The 20,624-nt window shown below is 37.2% G+C and overlaps 3 protein-coding genes across 3 annotated transcripts; 2 read left to right on the forward strand and 1 right to left on the reverse strand.

The window, feature by feature from the left end:
* Positions 1-602: 602 nt before the first annotated feature.
* Positions 603-5,338, forward strand: LOC142523171 (calcium-transporting ATPase 2, plasma membrane-type-like). Its single transcript, XM_075626826.1, has 7 exons — positions 603-1,193; positions 1,601-1,655; positions 1,742-3,690; positions 3,835-3,993; positions 4,093-4,264; positions 4,356-4,657; positions 4,761-5,338. The coding sequence occupies exons 1-7, from the start codon at positions 1,020-1,022 to the stop codon at positions 5,004-5,006; spliced, it is 3,057 nt and encodes a 1,018-aa protein (XP_075482941.1). The 5' UTR covers positions 603-1,019; the 3' UTR covers positions 5,007-5,338.
* Positions 5,339-8,865: 3,527 nt separating this feature from the next.
* LOC142523172 (LOB domain-containing protein 37-like) lies at positions 8,866-10,108 on the forward strand. Its single transcript, XM_075626827.1, has 2 exons — positions 8,866-9,269; positions 9,351-10,108. The coding sequence occupies exons 1-2, from the start codon at positions 9,086-9,088 to the stop codon at positions 9,812-9,814; spliced, it is 648 nt and encodes a 215-aa protein (XP_075482942.1). The 5' UTR covers positions 8,866-9,085; the 3' UTR covers positions 9,815-10,108.
* Positions 10,109-18,396: 8,288 nt separating this feature from the next.
* On the reverse strand, positions 18,397-20,328 carry LOC142522748 (peroxidase 73-like). The gene is made up of 4 exons (XM_075626279.1): positions 19,991-20,328; positions 19,691-19,891; positions 19,298-19,463; positions 18,397-18,875 (listed from the first exon to the last, which is right to left on the reverse strand). Exons 1-4 carry the CDS (start codon positions 20,210-20,212, stop codon positions 18,469-18,471), a joined length of 996 nt encoding a protein of 331 aa, XP_075482394.1. The 5' UTR covers positions 20,213-20,328; the 3' UTR covers positions 18,397-18,468.
* Positions 20,329-20,624: the final 296 nt, after the last annotated feature.

Here is a 20,624-nt window from a genome sequence, read left to right on the forward strand (position 1 = left end):
TAAGATGGCTTGGAGTAGCTCCTTGACAAGGAGTTGGCGTCAATGATATGATGTCATCATCTAGTTGATATTCTTGTGGCATGACTTTGTACAGTTGACTACATCTAATCTGTGATTTGATATTTTATCAATATAAATCAAATAAATAGATTTTTTGTTTTGTTGAGTACTTATTTTTTTGAACAATAATCTGAATAATTTGGGAATACGTTGGAATCTTTCGAACTGAATTCGAACAATATATTTTAGATTTGAATAAAATTCGAACTCGAATATATCTATTTAGATCCTTGAATTCGACGAGGGAATTAATTTGGACTCGTGAATAAAGTTTGTACGATCGAGATATTTTTTTGTGGAACCGCATAAGCATTAAGAAGCATGCATTTGTTTTTAAAAACAAATTGTATCTCTACTTTATTATAGCCATCTCCACCAAACTATTTTTTTTTTATTGCTAAAATAAAATAGTGGGTTCACCGTGTGTGGAACGTGTGAAGACCAATTAAAAGTAACGCGTTACACAATAATTAGTAAAATTAATTTTTCTTTCTGTAACAATATACTTTACAACACGTTTAGAAACTCAAAGTCAACATGAAAATTCTCATCTTGACTCGCACTTTTCGTTCAACACTCCAAGAAAATAGGAGCACAACTGCTGCAAATTTCGCAAATCCCTTAACCACGCATTTCTAATTTCTCCTGCCAAGAAATCGGATCGAACAAATTTATCTCTATCATCGCTTCTTCTTTTTTTACTATTTGCGGATTTTAGCAGAACATTCGTGGGAAGTTTCTTTCAGGAAAATACCATGAAATTTCTTGGATGTGCGCGTTTCTTTTCGAATCAAATGACGCAGAGCTTCTTCCTTTGATGGGCCCCGGATCTTTAATATATTCGAAATGCAACGGATATTTATAAAACGATAGAAGCTCTGAGCATCGAACATAGATTATAGTGCAAATTATTTTGGAATAATAACAAGGTAAGAGATAGCTTATTGAGGAGGGGAAAGATGGAGAGTTTATTGAGTGAGAAATGGGACGTCAAGCCGAAGCATGCGTCGGCGGAGACGTTGCAGCGCTGGAGGGATCTCTGTGGGCTGGTTAAGAACCCCAAGCGAAGGTTCAGATTCACTGCTAATTTATCCAAGCGCCACGAGGCTGCTGCCATGCGCAAAACTAATCAGGTTTCACTTCTCCTCCTCCTCCTCCTGTTTTATCATAACCACTATTTTTACGATGTTGCGTTGACTTTCAGCGTTTTATCTTATTTTTATTTTTATATCTTTCTTATATTTTTTATTTAAAGGAAGGATTTTGAATCAAGAACTCCTGATTGATCATGAATTAATGTCACAATCTTGAATATTGACTGATCTTTAAAATGTACGAGAATCTCAAATGTATATATAGATAATGAAAAATGGGATTATTCGCAGTCAATCTGTTCCTCTTCTCTTCGAAGTTCTTTCACTCTTCCTGTTGAGTCAAAAAAATTTCAGGTTGTTTCCAATACGTCTGTGATCATAATTTATACATAGGTTTGCAAAAGTGGCTGATTGTAGATACATCTCGTTGTATATATATATGTCAGGAGAAGTTGAGAATTGCAGTCCTGGTCTCAAAAGCTGCCTTCCAATTCATACAAGGTGACTTTCCTGATAATTTGCTTAAACCGAGGTTTCTTGGTTCCATAAATTCTTAATCTGAACCTCTGTTGCTAAATTATACACAGGTGTGCAGCCGAGTGATTACACTGCACCTAAGGAAGTTGAAGCTGCTGGTTTTCAGATTTGTGCTGATGAAATAGGGTCCATAGTCGAATGTCACGATGTTAAAAAGCTAAAGTTCCATGGGGGGGCATCTGGCCTTGCAGAAAAGCTCGCCACAAGCTCCACAGATGGGCTTTCTACTGATACTGAATCTCTTAGTCGAAGAGAACAGATTTATGGCATCAATAAGTTTCAAGAAAGCGAAATTCGAAACTTTTGGGTGTTTGTTTGGGAAGCCCTTCAAGATATGACTCTCATGATTCTTGGCGTATGCGCGTTTATTTCTTTGATAGTCGGCATTGCCACCGAGGGATGGCCTAAGGGAGCTCATGATGGACTCGGGATCGTTGCTAGTATCTTGCTGGTTGTCTTTGTAACAGCTACAAGTGATTATCGTCAGTCTTTGCAATTCAAAGATTTGGACAAGGAAAAGAAGAAAATTACCATCCAAGTTACAAGAAACGGGTACAGACAGAAGATGTCGATTTATGAGCTTCTTGCTGGTGATATTGTGCACCTTGCAATTGGCGATCAAGTCCCTGCAGATGGCCTTTTTCTTTCAGGATTCTCTGTTTTGATCGACGAATCTAGTCTGACTGGAGAAAGCGAGCCGGTTATGGTTAGTCCCGATAATCCATTTCTTCTCTCTGGAACCAAGGTCCAAGATGGCTCGTGCAAGATGCTTGTTACCACTGTTGGCATGAGAACTCAGTGGGGGAAGTTAATGGCAACGCTAAGTGAAGGAGGAGATGAGGAAACACCGTTGCAAGTTAAACTAAATGGGGTGGCGACTATTATTGGAAAGATAGGCCTCTGTTTTGCTGTGGTGACATTTGCTGTTTTAGTCCAAAAAATGGTTGGCAGTAAATGGCACGAGGGAACAATGTTTCGCTGGTCTGGAGACGATGCTTTAGAGTTATTAGAATACTTTGCCATTGCAGTTACCATTGTCGTTGTAGCAGTTCCTGAGGGCCTCCCTCTAGCCGTGACATTGAGCCTTGCTTTTGCCATGAAAAAAATGATGGACGATAAAGCTCTCGTACGAAACTTGGCTGCCTGTGAGACCATGGGGTCGGCCACAACCATATGTAGTGACAAGACCGGGACATTGACGACTAATCACATGACAGTGGTGAAATCATGCATTTGTATGGAGGTCAAGGATCTGAGCGAACCAAGAACTGCATCTGCTCTACACTCTGAGCTCCCCGAAACCGTAGTTAAGACCCTGTTGCAGTCGATTTTCAACAATACTGGTGGAGAAGTGGTGGTTAACAAGCAAGGAAAACGAGAGATTTTGGGGACTCCAACTGAGACAGCCATCTTGGAGTTTGGACTATCTCTTGGGGGCAATTTTCGGGAAGAAAGACAAGCGTATAAGTTAGTGAAAGTAGAACCATTTAACTCCACAAAGAAGAGGATGGGTGTTGTGTTGGAGCTTCCAGGACACGGCCTTAGAGCTCATACTAAAGGTGCTTCAGAGATTATTCTTGCTGCATGTGAAAAGGTGATTGATTCTAATGGTAAAGTTGTCCCCCTCGATGAAGCATCCATGTGTCATCTTAAAGAAATCATTGATCAGTTTGCTAGTGAGGCTCTGAGGACACTTTGTCTTGCCTACATAGAACTTGCAAGCGGGTTCTCCCCGAATGATGCTATTCCAGCATCTGGTTATACTTGTATAGGAATTGTGGGAATCAAAGATCCTGTACGTCCCGGAGTTCGGGAATCCGTTGCACTTTGTCGTTCAGCTGGCGTGACTGTTCGGATGGTTACAGGAGACAACATCAACACTGCTAAAGCTATTGCGAGAGAGTGTGGGATACTGACTGAAGATGGAATTGCCATTGAAGGTCCTGTTTTTCGTGAAAAAAGTATGGAGGAATTGCTTGAATTGATTCCCAAGATTCAGGTAACTAACGCATTTACTTCTGAAAATTACTAGTTTTTCCCCAAATAAGAAAATATGAAATGTGCCCTCCAAATACGGTCCGTGAAACATGACAGACAGATACACACACAGCTTTTAGCTTATGGCAATTTCCATGCATCTCAGGTTATGGCTCGGTCTTCGCCACTAGACAAGCACACATTGGTCAAGCACTTGAGAACAACATTTAATGAGGTCGTGGCAGTGACTGGTGATGGGACAAATGATGCTCCTGCACTACATGAAGCAGATATCGGACTTGCAATGGGAATTGCAGGAACTGAGGTGATTTTATAAAATGAAATGGATAAAATTAAGTGTCTTTTGTCCAATCAAGTTTTTTTTACATATATGAGATTAATTATTATAATGTGATGAAATCAGGTAGCAAAAGAGAGTGCAGATGTCATAATTTTGGATGATAATTTCTCCACAATTGTGACTGTAGCCAAATGGGGACGCTCAGTTTATGTTAACATACAGAAGTTCGTGCAGTTCCAACTGACTGTTAATGTTGTTGCATTGGTCGTAAACTTCTCCTCTGCCTGCTTGACTGGTAACAAAGCCTTTTTAAGCAAATATAATATTCCATCCTCGTGTACTTGGGGAAGGATATTTTCTCTCATGCTTCGAAATGGCATTTTCAGGAACTGCTCCTCTGACCGCTGTTCAACTTCTGTGGGTAAATATGATTATGGACACATTAGGTGCACTCGCACTGGCAACCGAGCCTCCCAGTGATGAACTGATGAAAAGGTCTCCTGTTGGAAGGAAGGGAAACTTCATTAGCGCTGTTATGTGGAGGAACATCCTTGGACAATCTTTGTATCAGTTTTTGGTCATATGGTTTCTTCAAGCTTGTGGAAAGACAATATTCATGCTTCATAGTTGCCCTGATTCTGATTTGATACTCAACACGATTATTTTCAACTCATTTGTTTTCTGTCAGGTATCTGTTTCTGTCTTGACATTTTTTTTAAACAGCTGTCCATTAACATGTCCACAGATTCTTTATTGTGCTATATTCCTTCAACACATCTGGTTTGTTGCAGCTTTTCAATGAGGTGAACTCCAGAGAAATGGAGAAAATCAATGTGCTAGACGGAATTCTGGATAACTATGTTTTTGTATCAGTTCTTGGATCTACAGTGCTATTCCAATTCATAATCATTGAATACCTTGGCACGTTTGCGAACACAACTCCGCTTACTTTCATGCAATGGTTTTTCTGCATATTCTTTGGATTCCTGGGCATGCCGATTGCTGTAGTCTTGAAGAGAATTCCATTAGAAGGCTAATAAATTATTGACGCAAAATTCTTGAACATGGCCCCGGCCTATAGCTCAGGATTAACGGCAGGGACAGTAAGAAATCTTATATGGTAATGAAAGTCGAGAAGTTCCATACCCTTTTTGCGGGTTTTATAGAGTTCCCAGAGGAATCAAGTAAAGCCTGTAGCTAACCATTTCACGGAAGTAGTTAGTGTAGGTGAAGGGGAGTAGGGAAATTGTTCATTCTTATTACAATAGTCTGCGAGACAGTTACTTTCTTTGCCTTTTTGGCATGTAAACTGCCAAATGGTGTAGGTCTTTATTTAAATCAACTGATTTCTCTTATTCTACGCGAGTATTTGTGCAGTCACAATACATGTCTTCATTCAAGTCTTACGAAATAGGACATGTGAAACTGTAGTATGATCATTAAAATGTACGAGTGACTAGACAACATTTGTGTATCCGTTAATATAAAACAATTATTAAGTTTGCATAAAACCACATGCAGTGGCAATAGGAAAGAATACTAGGTCATGTAAATTGCGAACCTCTACAATGTGGAAAAAAAAAAAAAAAAAAAACCTCCACAATGTGATGATGTATCGGAAGCGGGTCCACGCGTTTATGTTTCATCCATTGAGCATCTCCTCTGTTAATCAAACACTGAAGTCATGAAAACCTGCTCAATCAAAGATATAGCTTTGAGCAACTTTTGTCTGTCATATCTTCATTACCTAGCTCCTCCACTTCAGTCTCCAATTTAGAGAGTAGTATCTGTTGGAGGGATGCCAACATTAACTTGACTTCTTTCAGTTCACAGCCTTCTGACTTGACTAGCTTCACACACACAAAAAGTAAAAAATCCAGGACGATGTTGTAATTCTTGCCCTGCAGTGCCTGTACTGTAGTGAATCAGCTAATAAAATCGCTCCAATGGCATCTATAGACGAAGAAGGAGATCAAAAAATATCTGGATAGTAACGATTAAGCATTATTTGTATTATCTACATATAGGTGATGATATAATATGACATAAATCACAATGATGGAGGAGGATCTATATAACACATCCATTTAGTCGATAAAAACTTGTATGTTGTTAGTAGTTATTAATACAATATTATTCCTTAATTTCTCGTTGTTGTTATTATTATTTTATCAATATTAATAATATAAAAAATAAAAATAATTTATTTACTCGAAAAAGTTTATCCGGTGCTCGTCTCGCTTTTGTGCGATGGACGTGGAAGAAAGTGTCGCAGCCAATCAGTGCACAAGGCGAATATGATTAATTCTTTTAACGATACATCTTCTTTTTACTTCATGATATCATCATTCACCATGACATGCAAATCAAGTTAAACTTTGCACATCATTCTTAGTGGGGTGTATTTAATGTAGAGATTTAATGACTTTCAATGACTTTTTTTAAATGATAGATTTACGTAGATTCGGCTTGTATCCCCGATTTATTTGCGAGAACAAATATTACAATTTTAATTTCCTTTTCAAAGATTTGTAAAGAGGTGGATAAACTTCGTATACATAGAAATATATTGCTATCAGGCCACATGAATTTCTTTTGTTTTCAAATCGAAATCATGATTACGTGGATAGAGATGCCCATCGTTATCAATATTAATTTGTTAAATCGATATCTACGCAAACGCATGACCGTCATATATATATTATTTCAATTCACATCGTATTAATGCTTATGAAGAATTATTTTACGTGCCTTATTAAGTTTGATTCTTAATGTTTGTTAAAAGTTTCTTTATTATTTATTATGGATATTATATGATTGTAAACATGTATTTTTTTATACTGATTTCATCATATTGAATATCTCGAAGTTTTAATTTTTCACGCTTGATAACTCTGACAAAAATTATCTCTTTTGGATACTAGATATTGAAATATATTTAGAAGTTATGTGATTGAATATCTCAAAAAAAAAAAAAATTTTACTCATGATTTGCATAAAACAGACGATATTAAAAGTTCAACAAATTTGTTCAAATGATAATCTGGTCGATCTTTCCAATAAATCATTGCCTACATCAACTTTTGAGAGATTGGTATACAAGATCGGAATGCGATGATTTAGAGCTTTGAAGTGATGCTTGCAACATAGAGAATTAATCCAAATTGTGCTTTTTTTTTCTTTGTCCAAGATTATTCCTACATAGTTTTTTGTGACAAGATTTTTAATGAGACGATTAAGCTCTAAAAAAATATATCATACTCTTTTTATTTCACTAAGTTTTATGCAGTTGAGTTTTCTGGTAATATTTTAGTGAGGCATATCTGTCGGAGAGCATCCAAGAGGAAGTATTGCAATATTGTAGATGTGAGATAATCAAATATTCGAGTAATCGAAAAAAATTATAATTACATCTTGAGGAGATGGTAAAGAATCGTGATTATGTCAATTACTTGTGATATCATACTTATCATTTTTGATAATTTCTTGTACTCGTAAATAGGTCACTCGTCTAATCATTTTGATATATTGAATTTATTTGTGTTTGCATTATTATTTGTTAGTCTTTACTTTATTTTATAATATGTATAAAAGAACAAAACGATTTTTCTCTCTCATATGAGATTAAATTCGGCTTTTCTTTTAAAATTTAAGTCATGGTTGGTCCGTACGAGGTAGGTTTAATTATTTAAAACAAAACACATCATGAGTGAGTATGTTGTCTATAATTTCAATTTTAATTATTTTCTCTAATAATTAAGTGTATCCGAGAGATGAACATGTATGGAAATTACGTAGCCATTTTTAATAATTAAGTATGGAGATTAAATGATAAAAATATTTAATCTTTGAAATCCGATTCTTGAATTCTATAATTTTTCTACTGTGTAAATCTTGAAATGCTATCAAAGAAAATCTCTATCAAATGGATAAAAAAATGAACAAAAAAATAGTAATAAGGCGTGCCTGGAACTATGGAAGGGCTAGGGTGTAGGAAAAGGACTCCGCGCCCGCCAGAGTCAATCAGAAAACGACATTGGCGATTGTCGTATCTTGACATTAACTCACCAGACAAGAAAATTGGATGTGCACAAGTACACATTTATCTTCTCCTGATTTTATTACGAAAATTTGATCAGCAAATAATAAAAGCAAAGTGAAGGGAATTAAATAGTGTTCGGGACTCGGGGAGGGACTACCAACTCACGTTGATTTCCCTACCCAAACCAATAAAAACCGTAAAGGATATAATTCAGAGTATTTGAAAAGTTTTGGTTCGACCTTAAGTTTTTCTATTTAGGTTCTACATATACAGACCTGTAAAAACCGAACCTCTATATATTTAAATATATATATATATATATATATATATTTGTGAGACAATTTTACGATAAATATATTATTCCAAGACCAAGAGAGTTGTGGTTTTTCGCGTTAAACAATATGTTATCTTATCGAACTTTCTATCATGATACGGCTGACCTCATTTTCCAAATGAAAACGTGGGACCCTTTCACAACTAGCAGACAGTCTTGTACAGTTGTATGTAGATATATAATATTATGCACGAGTATAAAATAAAAGAAATTAATAAAGTGTTAGGTTATCAAGAATCTGAGCATACAGAATCCAACGGTTGAGGGACTTCAATCTGCGGAAACACGGAGCCGCTATCGCCCAATACTTTGGAATCTAACCCAACCACGCAACACTTCACTCGCACCAACTCAACTAACCTAACCCTAGTTAAACCTAATCTAAAGTCGAAGTAATTTTTTTTAATCTTAATCAACTATTTTAAAAAAAAAACAAAGAGGCTTCATCTATATTTTAAATGCATTTGAGATATATTAAAATGCACTTTAATTTACAAATTTTTCCCAGAATCTGAACTTTAACCTCACTTTCCTCTTCTTCTATTCTCCACTTCTTCTATTTATATATCCACCTTTCTTTCTTCTTTTCAAGCCTTAATCTTCATCTCTTTCTCTCTCATGCTGCTTCTGGTTCTAGTTTCTTAAGCATCTGGCTAGCACTTGAATTTGTAATATTAACAGATCTTCATGTGCTGTAATCAAGAGGAATAATCGGAAGAATTCCATTTTTAGCTGGAGAGATGAGTTGCAATGGATGCCGGGTTCTTCGGAAGGGATGCAGTGAAACGTGTGTTTTGAGGAACTGTTTACGGTGGATTGAAAGCCCCGAATCACAAGGTCACGCCACCGTTTTTGTAGCCAAATTCTTCGGCCGCGCCGGCCTCATGTCCTTCATCTCCGCCGTCCCAGAAAATCAGAGACCTGGTGATTATTTTTTCAAATTTAGCATCCACTATTCTTTAGCTGACCATTTTCAATTGAAACTAATATGAATAACTTGCGCAGCCCTCTTCCAGTCTCTGCTCTTTGAAGCTGCCGGAAGAACGGTGAACCCTGTAAACGGGGCGGTGGGGCTTCTCTGGACCGGGAACTGGCACGTTTGCCAGACGGCGGTTGAGACCGTTCTCCTTGGTGGCACGTTGAAGCCGATCACGGAGTTTCTCTGCGGTGCGCCGGATCCCGGCGACTTGTCCGAGTGCACGAACATGTTCGATCTCCGAGATCCATCCCTGACGTCACGGTCCAAGTTGCAGAAGCGCCGCCGTCTCCCGGAGGAGCCGGCCAGGATCATGCAGTTATCTGATCTTGATCTTAGTTTGACACCGGGTTTCCAGGGCAAAAAGACGAGCCTTTTACCCGTGGAGCGGCGACTCGGGAGCCCATCAATGAATTCTGAAGAATCCATGACGACAACTTGTGGAGATCATCAAACTAAAAATGAAATAAAACTTCTAAACTTGTTCGATTAACTTGGTAACAAGAAAGGATGGATGAATCTTCTGTTATCAGCCTCGACTCGTTGTTTAGCTCTTTTCCTGTATTAATGTTTCCGGGAATTTTATTCCGGTGAGGTACGGTAGCTCACGGGCGGCGCAAGATTTCCCACTTTTCCCTCGTAGTAATTATTGTCAAGGAAAAGAAGGGGAAGATGAAAGTTTTGCCTGTGATTACTTTCTCCTCATTAATGTAATTTCTTGAATCGTGTCTAATGACTTGGACTTGAATTATTGGCATACTTTTTAGAGCATTCTGCCCTTTTTCCAGTGGTTCACTTCTATTTCTTGATTTATATGCATGTCATTTTTTTTACATGATAGTGATATTTTACTTCTAATTCATCTTTGATTTATTCTTCTTGCACATGGGAGTGATGATATTTGCTGTGGCCTACGCCAAATATTGAATCTTATTATTAAACATCAGGAAAATAAATTTTTTTTTTTGAATTGTATATTCTCGAGAATAGGAGTAATATGTTTATTGAAAGATCTTGTATCGTACACAAGCATCGAGTATGTTTTATCGTCTACGTCCTTGACTTAGTTATCGATCTGCGTTCTGAACAAACATTGACGATAACAGGGAATGAAGAAAGGAATCTCAAAACTCCAATCACATTGGAGGGAAGCCAGTTCAATTCCTACTTGCTTGGGGTCTAACTTTGACTCAATTATATTCATTTAAATTGCGTGTCAGTAGGTATTTTATCTAGCAGTCCAAATATAATTAAATTTCTTAAATCCAAAATACCAGCCTGTTGGTGATAGATAATAATAAAGTATATATGTATCATCCGAACTTATCCACATAACAAGAAAGTTGTTGGACGTTTCTTGGAATATATTATGATTCTAAAAGGTTAAATATATGTATCAATGGGGCTGAGCTTCGTGGCTTTTATTACTAATGGGTGTGTAAATTTGGGGACCTTTCGGCGCATACAGCAGCTAATTCTATGGGAGGGGCAAATAAATTGCTAGGATGGAGTCGATTGGCCTTTGGAGTGTGCGAAGCGGCGTAACATATATTTTATATAATATATCGTACGTAATAAATTCACTTAATTATAATATATCGTACGTTGCATTCCTTCTTTTGCCCAAAAAGGAAAAAAAATGTTAAAAATATAATTTTAAAAACAAACAGGATAGCTGATCCACATTCCACGTTGATAAGATTTGAAACTATAGAAGTCGTGTTTGTGAGATTATGTCCTAAAACTCTCAAAAGAGACACGGGTTGGAATTCAAATGACAGCGAAAAACCTTTCATCTTTATAAAACCGTTGTCAATATCAGGTAATGAAGAACGAAGATTTAAGTCTGAAAACTTGTATATTATATTCAAAAATGTATAATTTTTTTTGTTTTTATAATAATTATCACATTTGCTTCATAATTGTAATTAATGACTAAAAAACTATTTCAAATTTCTAATAAATTTTCAACAAACGCAATGAAATGCCCGTAGCTATCGCTATCTGAATTCTAGAAACATATAATCACTTCCTGCTCAAAATGTTGAGCATTAGCTACGGAACTTTCAGGTAGTGGAGAATTTGATAACATTGCCAATTTTGGGAACACGTAAATTGCTCGTTCATAATATATAGTTCAAAGGCAAATTAAATGGTTTTATTTTAGGGATAAAATGTAATGGTTTTCCAACGATATGGCCAACTTACACATGGTTGGGAAGTGGGATGTATGATTATGGACCGCAAACATTGTATAATGTATATCGTATTTTTTTAAGGGAATTGTATATTGTAATATTGAAACCAAGACAAGTGGATAGTGTGGAGCGGGTGTCACCACTGCTCCTTTTCATTCAACTCGGCAAATCACGACAAATTTTCCAAGCTTCTTGGCAATAACTATTAAGTACTTCAATTATATATATTTATTAAATAAAAATGTTTTTACTAGTCTAATATTAAATAAATCCGGAAAAAAATGTGTCACTATTTTTTAATAAATTAAATAAAAATAAAATATGAAATTTGTTTCTAAAGAGTTGAGGAGACTACTTAATAACAAATATCCTGTAAAGTTTCTTCAACTCTATTTTGTAATGTATATTCAAGGTATATGACGACCTTTATTCCATAAATTATAACGTTCTCTAAAATACATGATATGGACTCTGTCAAATATTTTTAAAAAACCTAAAACTTTTTAATTATTAAAACAGCATTTAAAATCAAATTAAATGTAATTTGTATGTATAACTCACATAAATTTGAATTTGTGATCTTAGGTAGTACTTATTAGAGTTTATTTGAAATACTTTCAAGCTAGCGAAATGTTTTGAAAATCGTACTTGGAAAATGAGAGAATTAAAATAAAGCTTTGAAGATAATGCAAATTGGCAAAGTAGTCGGGTCCCTCTTGGCTTGTCTATTATGAAAACAGTGCTTATTTTAGTTTGATTCCATGAAATTTCTGTAACCATCTTGCAAGTTGCTAAGCAAGTTGGCGGTACAAAGTGTAGGTGAAAACGAAGGGTCTTGTGACGTTATCATCCATCCTCATTATTTTTTTTCCTATTGCATGGTGGAGTTTTGAGATATATTTTGAAAATGTTTAAATAAAAGCTTCTAATTTAATGCTTTCAAATGATTAAATTAATTAATTTATACCTCCTCCAGTATGGGCACTACTTGTCTCGGACTTGCAGAGACATGGCCTGGCCTTTGAAGGGACTTCAAGGTGGTTTAATATCGGTCTGTGCGTATGCCAAAATAATTGGATCAATGGTTCAAAAGATATCATAACATAATATAAAAAACAACTCAGAACTGAAGTTGGCGAGTCATTGTTAGGCTGATTCAATATTAGATAAATAGCATATTATTTCTGTTATTCAAAATATATGGAATGGTACAGAGCAGAAAGCAATGTGCAAAAGAAGCGATGCAGTCCGATAAACAGAGACAGCTTCAACTCCATCAGACACAATCCAGCACACTCTCGAATTTTCGAAGCTTTCTTCTGCTTTCCTACCTCGGCTGCTGTTGCTATTCACGGCTGCTGTTCCTCTCAATATTCACTGTTTCATGATAGGAATGGATTAGGGATAACCCCTACAGTGATTCTCCAAATTAGTGCGATTAGGTTGTCCCATTGAACCTAGTTCTTGGGATCTCCAGTCACCGTAAGTTGGGTTTTCCTTCACACCAATTTATTCTATAGGCTTGAGCCCCATTCCCCTTGACATTTTCGCAACTAACTCTCTGTTTAACCCTTTGGTTAACGGATCCGCTATATTATCCTTTGACTTTACATAGTCAACAGAGATAACTCCAGTTGAGAGTAGTTGTCTAATGGTATTATGTCTACGACGTATATGCCTAGACTTACCATTATACATATTATTTTGTGCCCTACCAATCGCAGATTGGCTATCACAATGTATGCATATAGCCGGCACAGGTTTTTCACATCCTGGAACATCTTCTAAAAAGTGACGCAGCCATTCAGCCTCTTCACCACACTTGTCAAGAGCTATGAACTCAGATTCCATCGTGGATCTAGCTATTACAGTTTGTTTAGAAGACTTCCACGCAATAGCTGCACCTCCTAAAGTGAATACAAATCCACTTGTAGATTTTGAATCTTTCATATCAGATATCCAATTTGCATCACTGTACCCTTCAATAACAACAGGATATCTGGTATAGTGCAGCCCATGATCACGAGTGTACCTTAAGTATCTTAGCAATCTGATAATTGCTTTCCAGTGTTCAACTCCTGGATTACTCGTGAATCTACTCAATTTGTTTACTGCATATGCTATGTCTGGTCTTGTACAACTCATTAAGTACATCAGACTTCCAATGACTCGAGAGTATTCTAATTGAGACATACTCTCCCCTCGATTCTTTGATAGATGCTGACTGGTATCTATCGGGGTTTTAGCCAATGCAGAGTCATCGTTATTGAATTTCTCAAGTATTTTGTCAACATAATGTGACTGACTAAGGACTAGCCCTTCTGATGTTCTATGGATTTTAATTCCAAGGATTACACCGGCTAAGCCCAAATCTTTCATATCAAATCTTGAGTTCAATAGTTTCTTTGTGGATTTGATCATCTTATCATTACTACCAATGATAAGTATGTCATCTACGTAAAGACATAAAATGACATATCCCATTTCAGTGTTCTTTATGTATACACATTTGTCACATTCACTGAATTTAAATCCACTTTCCATCATGGCCTTATCAAATTTTTCGTGTCATTGCTTTGGTGCTTGTTTTAAGCCATACAGAGACTTCACCAGTTTACATACCTTATTTTCTTGCCCAATCGCAGAAAATCCCTCGGGTTGTTCCATGTAAATTTCCCCTTCTAAATCTCCATTTAGAAAAGCTGTCTTTACGTCCATTTGGTGTACTTCAAGGTTCCGCAAGGCGGCAATCGCAAGTATCACACGAATAGAGGTTATTCTCGATACAGGAGAATATGTATCAAAGTAATCAAGCCCTTCACGTTGATGGTAACCTTTAATTACCAATCTGGCTTTATACTTATCTATGGTTCCATCTGATTTCATTTTCCTTTTGAAAACACATTTACAGCCTAGTGGTTTACTTCCCGGAGGAAGATTTACTAATTCCCACGTATGGTTTTGTAAAATGGATTCCATTTCAGAATTGATAGCCTCTTTCCATAGAGGTCCCTCAGATGAACTAATTGCTTCCTTGAAGCTTTGAGGTTCACTTTCCATCATGAAAGTGATGAAATCCGGACCAAAGGATTTCTCAGTCCTAGCTCTCTTACTACGTCTAGGTTCAATATCTTGATCAAGCTCTTGTCCTTGATCAATTGTCTCATACAATCTTTTGGATGAACTTGGTTCTTCCTTAGATTTGTATGGAAACATGTGTTCAAAGAACGAAGCATTTCTTGATTCCATTATCGTATTCTTATGAATATCAGGTATTTGAGATTCGTGTACAAGAAAACGATAAGCGCTACTGTTTTGAGCATATCCAATGAAAATGCAATCAACAGTTTTTGGTCCTATCTTTACTTTCTTTGGAGTTGGTACTGCTACTTTGGCAAGACACCCTCACATTCGCAGATATTGGTAGGAAGGACTTCTACCTTTCCATAACTCATATGGACTTTTATCTTGCTTCTTTCGTGGAACCTTATTTAAAAGGTAATTTGCTGTTAGAATAGCTTCCCCCCACATGTTCTGTGGTAAACCAGAACTTAATAACAACGCATTCATCATTTCTTTCAATGTGCGATTCTTTCTCTCTGCAATGCCATTTTGCTGTGGAGAATAAGGTGCAGTTCTTTCGTGTTTGATACAGTGTTGAGCACAAAACTCAACAAATGGTGATTCATATTCACCCCTACGATCACTTCTTAGCACCTTAATTTTCTTGCTAAGTTGATTTTCAACTTCACTCTTGTATTGGACAAATTTGTCAATCGCTTCATCCTTACTTTTAAGGAGATACACATAACAAAATTTTGTGCTATCGTCAACAAAAGTAATGAAGTATTTATTTCCACCACGAGTTTGTACACCTTTTAAATCACATACATCACTGTGAATTATATCAAGCCGTTCACTATTTCTTTCAATAGTTCGAAAAGATGATCTTGTTAGTTTTGCCTCAACACACGTTTCACATTTGTGTTGTTTATCAATTTGGAATGCAGGAATGCTTTTCATGTTAATTAGTCTACGAATTGTATCGTAATTAACGTGTCCAAGTCTACCATGTCATAAACAAGAAGACTCAAGCAAGTAAGCAGAAGTATTAACTTTATTGATCACGGGCTTAATAGCCATTACATTTAGTTTGAACAAACCATTACAAACATAACCTTTGCCTACAAACATTCCACTCTTTGACAAAATCACCTTATCTGACTCGAAGACAATGAGGAAACCATGCTTGTTAAGAAGCGACTCAGACACCAAGTTCTTGCGAATGTCCGGTACATACAGCACATTGTTTAGAGTCAGTTCTTTTCCAGATGTCATCTTCAAAATAACTTTCCCTTGACCCTTGATTTCAGAAGTAGCGGAATTTCCCATGAATAGTTTTTCACCATTCTCAGATTCCTCAAGAGTAGCAAACATCTCCTTGTCTGAGCAAACATGGCGAGTGGCACCAGTGTCGATCCACCACTCTCTTGGGTTAGAACCCACCAGATTAACTTCTGATATTACAGCACAGAGATTCATATTCGAAACCTCTTGAGATATCTTCTCTACCACATTCGCCTCTCGGTTTCTCTTCGGCTTCTTACAATCAGATGCCTTGTGACCCATGCCATCACAATTATAGCATTTTCCCAAGAACTTCTTCTTTGACACGCCTCCTTTGGGTCCCATGTTCAACCTTTTGCTGGAGGAGGAAAATGTTCTATTTTTCGAGCTTTGGCCATGCTCGACAACATTTGCCTTAGCGGCAACAGGAGAAAATAATCGTCTTTCCGAACTCTTGTTGTCTTCCTCGATGCGAAGTCGAACAATGAGCTCTTCAACATTCATCTCCTTTCGCTTGTGCTTCAAGTAGTTTTTGAAATCCTTCCAAGCTGGTGGTAGCTTCTCAACAATAGCAGCCACTTGGAATGATTCGCTCAAAGTCATCCCCTCACCGTGAATCTCGTGAAGAATCAATTGGAGTTCTTGAACTTGGCTGATAACCGGCTTAGAATCCACCATTTTAAAGTCCAGAAAGCGACCAACAAGAAACTTCTTGGCCCCGGCATCCTCGATTTTGTACTTTCTGTCTAGGGATTCCCACAGCTCTTTAGCCGTTTTCTTTTCGCAAAATACGTTGTAGAGCGAATCTGCCAATCTGTTTAGTACATAGTTTCGGCACAAGAAATCAGAATGATTCCATGCCTCAACCGCACTAACAGATTCAACATCTCCCTCACCCTCGTTGAGTTTAGGAGCATCCTCAGTGAGGAATCTGGCCAAGTTCAGCATCGTCAAATAAAACAGCATCTTCTGCTGCCACCTTTTGAAGTCCACACCAGTAAACTTCTCGGGTTTTTCGCCGTGACTTGCTGGAACAGCAACCGCAGCAGCACGTGGGGTACCATGAGGGACAACTTGAGGAGGGACAACATGAACAGTTTCCCTTTGCACGTTAGTCTCAGTAGCCATATCTGAAACAAAACTCGTCATAAGTAATCTGTTTTAAGATTGTTATCCAAAATATATGGAATGGTACAGAGCAGAAAGCAATGTGCAAAAGAAGCGATGCAGTCCGATAAACAGAACAACATGACAATGCAGAAAATAAAGCAAACCGAGGCCTGTATGAAATACAGTGTCCTTAAAACAGATTCGTCCCATCCGGTGTGTGCTGCGAGGATGAACGTGGACGTCTGTTTCCCAGGATACAACGGAAAACCAGCAGTACCGTAGAACAAGGCACAACCACGGCGAACCGAAAAAGTACCTGAACTATATCACGAGGGCAGAGGAATGACAGAGGAACAGCAGCCGTGGACAGCAAGAGCAGCGCCGACAAGTCAAGCCTTTTTCGACGCACCCAGGTCGCTCTCGTACGCTTTTGCACACAAGTCAAGCCTTTTTTCACTGCAAATCGGGCCCATGATTTGCACCCCCCCTGCGCCGGCGGGCGCGAGAGAGAGCCTCTTGACCAATCTTACTTACACCTCTACAAAGTGTAAATCAATATAAGCTCACCAATGCCTTGTTCTTTTTCCTATGTGGGACAATTCCCACTTACCATCCACTAACTTGTCCAATTTCTCATTCAAATGGACCAAGCCCAATACACATAAGTCCAACAATTTCATCAGCTCAAGAACAAATGAAGACTAAAGAGTGCTAAAACGCCGACAGGAATGGGTCAGCAACACATGAACTTCACGTGTCCTCCTATTTTTCAACGTCATATGGATCTGTCCTCATGTTATCTCTGCTTTTTTTTAGACAAATTAAAAACTAAAATATTTTATTGAAAAAGAGATCGAGGGAAAAGAAAAAGAATTTCAAATACTATAACGTATTATCTGGAATCCAATACCGACTCCAACTGCATCACTGATTATACAAATAAAACACTGATTATACAAATAAAACTGATGTGATTAATATTCTGAGAAAAAAACAAACCTACTTTATATTATCTTCCTATTCCAAATCTCCTTAAATAATTAGCACTACATGGTTTAATGAGAGCAAGACTCTCGGCGCTTCGAGTTAGCAAGGCGTTGTAGTAGTGCTAGCCCAACAATTGGACGGGTGCCATGTACTAGTAATACAAGGTGATGATTTTGAAGTTGAACTTCAGAGAACGTAGATGATTCTTTAGATAAGTCGTTTGAAACTATATACCTAGCTAGATCGAACTCGAAAACTATGATTAGATTTACAAGTTGATTCGAGAGGAGAGGACTATCTTATGATTCATATAAATGGAGCACTTTCAAATTAAACACGTTTACTGTGCTTTTTGATTTCAGAGAATTCTTGAAATAATGCAATTTTGCATACACGCATTGAACAAAAACAATCAGCTTATTTCAGCATGCTCACTCCCTATACATTTTCCACACGCCATAAATAAAATCAATGAAACCCAATTAAAAAATAACAATAATCGAACTCAGTTAAATCGTCCACAGTCAAACCGGATATTCCCATTCCTCCCGGTCTTGACTCCGACCCGGCCCAATTTAGTCATGGCCTGAATGAAAGCATCATTGAAGGCCTTAGAATTGGAGGCCCAAGTGTTAACAGTGGGTCTGGATCTCGAGTCAGTGAAAAGGACTTGGTCCGAAGTGAATAGGCCCATTCCATTCTGAAGATTTTTGTAGTATGCATTGTCGAATGCTGTTGGTGTCGTCGGATCCATGTCAATAGCAATCCTGGGATCAACGTTTCTGGGACACATTCCTTGCAACTGGGTCGCGTATCGCCGGTTCAGGGTTGGATCGATTGGGTGGGTTCGGTTGAAATTGAATATCCGGTTGGAAAATTTATTGCAGTGGGAAAATCCTAGTGTGTGGGCAGCTGCATGGGAAATTAAAATAAGCGGCACTGTAAATTAGTTAAGTCGTAACAAAATTGGAGTTTAAACTCATTTAACACTCTATTGTACTTACTGTCTAGTATAAATGATCAAATAAGGATAGATTTCCTATACATGTTCAGTCTAAATCTGGATCATTTGTTGATTATTCTATTTTATTTTATAATTTATCCCATAAAATCAAATGAATATTCATCGCTCGATAATTATATATATGTTGATATCTATCAACCGGCCAAACTAGTACTGCGTCTCAATATAACACTCACATGTTCATGGGAAATTAACTAATCGGGTAAATTTGCAAATTTTATTTCCGGAAAATGTTTGGTTCACACCAAGACTTACATTCTATATATGTATATATATTTTTTGTTTGTAGCTAATTTACTGAAATTATTACCTGAGAGAGCAATCATGTCTCCCTGACTGAGGCCTGTGCTTGCAAACATGGAATTAAGCTGGTTCAGATTGAAAGTTGGCTGAGGCAAATTTCCATCAACACTTCTTGTAGTTGAACTCAAACCATCCAATCTCCCCAACTCCACAGCATATGATGGCCCACCAGCCTAAGTTTTTGCAAATTTCATAACAAAATGATTATTCATATGTGCATCAGAATAAAATTAATAAACGAAAATTCAGAATATTATTGCATCTAAATGTATAAAAATTACACACGAAATTGATTTACTATATATAAGTCACAATAGTATTGTATACAACATCAGGAGTAGTAATAGTAATAGTAATAGTAATAGTAATAGTGATGATAATACTAACAATTTTTACTAACCAAAACAATGACGTCACGAGTGGCCAATGCAAGAATATCAGCACAAGATACCCTATTTTTGCATCTAGCAACTTTATCAACAGCAGCTTTGGCTTTGATCATCGTGTCAAATCCATCTCCGGCCAACGATAAATTGTCCGGATGATCCTTGTCGGCCGTATTCCCCGGCGTAGATGCTACAATAACCGATGCATCACACCCCTGAATATTCATATATACACATGTGTTAGATTTAAATGTTGTTGTACATCAAAACTTAAAGAAATAATTAATAGAAACATCTACTCAGATTCAGAGTACCGAAACAAAACAATCGTGGAAGAAGAGACGAAGGGTTGCGGGAACTGTAACAAATGTTTGCGTGAATTTGGCCCTCACAGTTGTTCTGACAATTCTCTCAACGTCAGGACAAGTGTTTGCATAGTAATTTAGTCTCAACTGTGCTGAAATGCAGCTGGAGAATAAAACAACACTCAGAGAAAGATGTAACAATAGCTTGATTAGAAATTTGGATCGATCCATTTGGTTTTTGAGCAGTGGAAATTCAGAGAACTGCAAGATAAGTTATATAAAGGCACTCATTGAAAATGGATCTTATTAACAGACGTAGTCAAATTTGACATTTAGACGTACCATATGTGTTTGCATGTTCGTTTTGTTTGATGTTAAACTTCATGATTAAATCATGACCGACTTACTTTATTTTGTCGATTTTTTTATATCTGGGAATGCAATGTTTTAACAGTTCTACGCGTCGACTAATAGCTGTGTATTTCCCATTTAACGACAAAAGTAATATCTTGTTTGATGCTACTTTGTGGATATAGTCCATATTCAATATCATGCGAGGTTCGAGTTTTACTAAATATGTGTCCCTAACATTTAAAAGAATCCGGATCATCAGATCTACGCCGTAGGATTGAATTTTTTTCCC

This window comes from Primulina tabacum, chromosome 13, assembly GCF_025594145.1.
Source record: "Primulina tabacum isolate GXHZ01 chromosome 13, ASM2559414v2, whole genome shotgun sequence".
Lineage (NCBI taxonomy): Eukaryota > Viridiplantae > Streptophyta > Magnoliopsida > Lamiales > Gesneriaceae > Primulina > Primulina tabacum.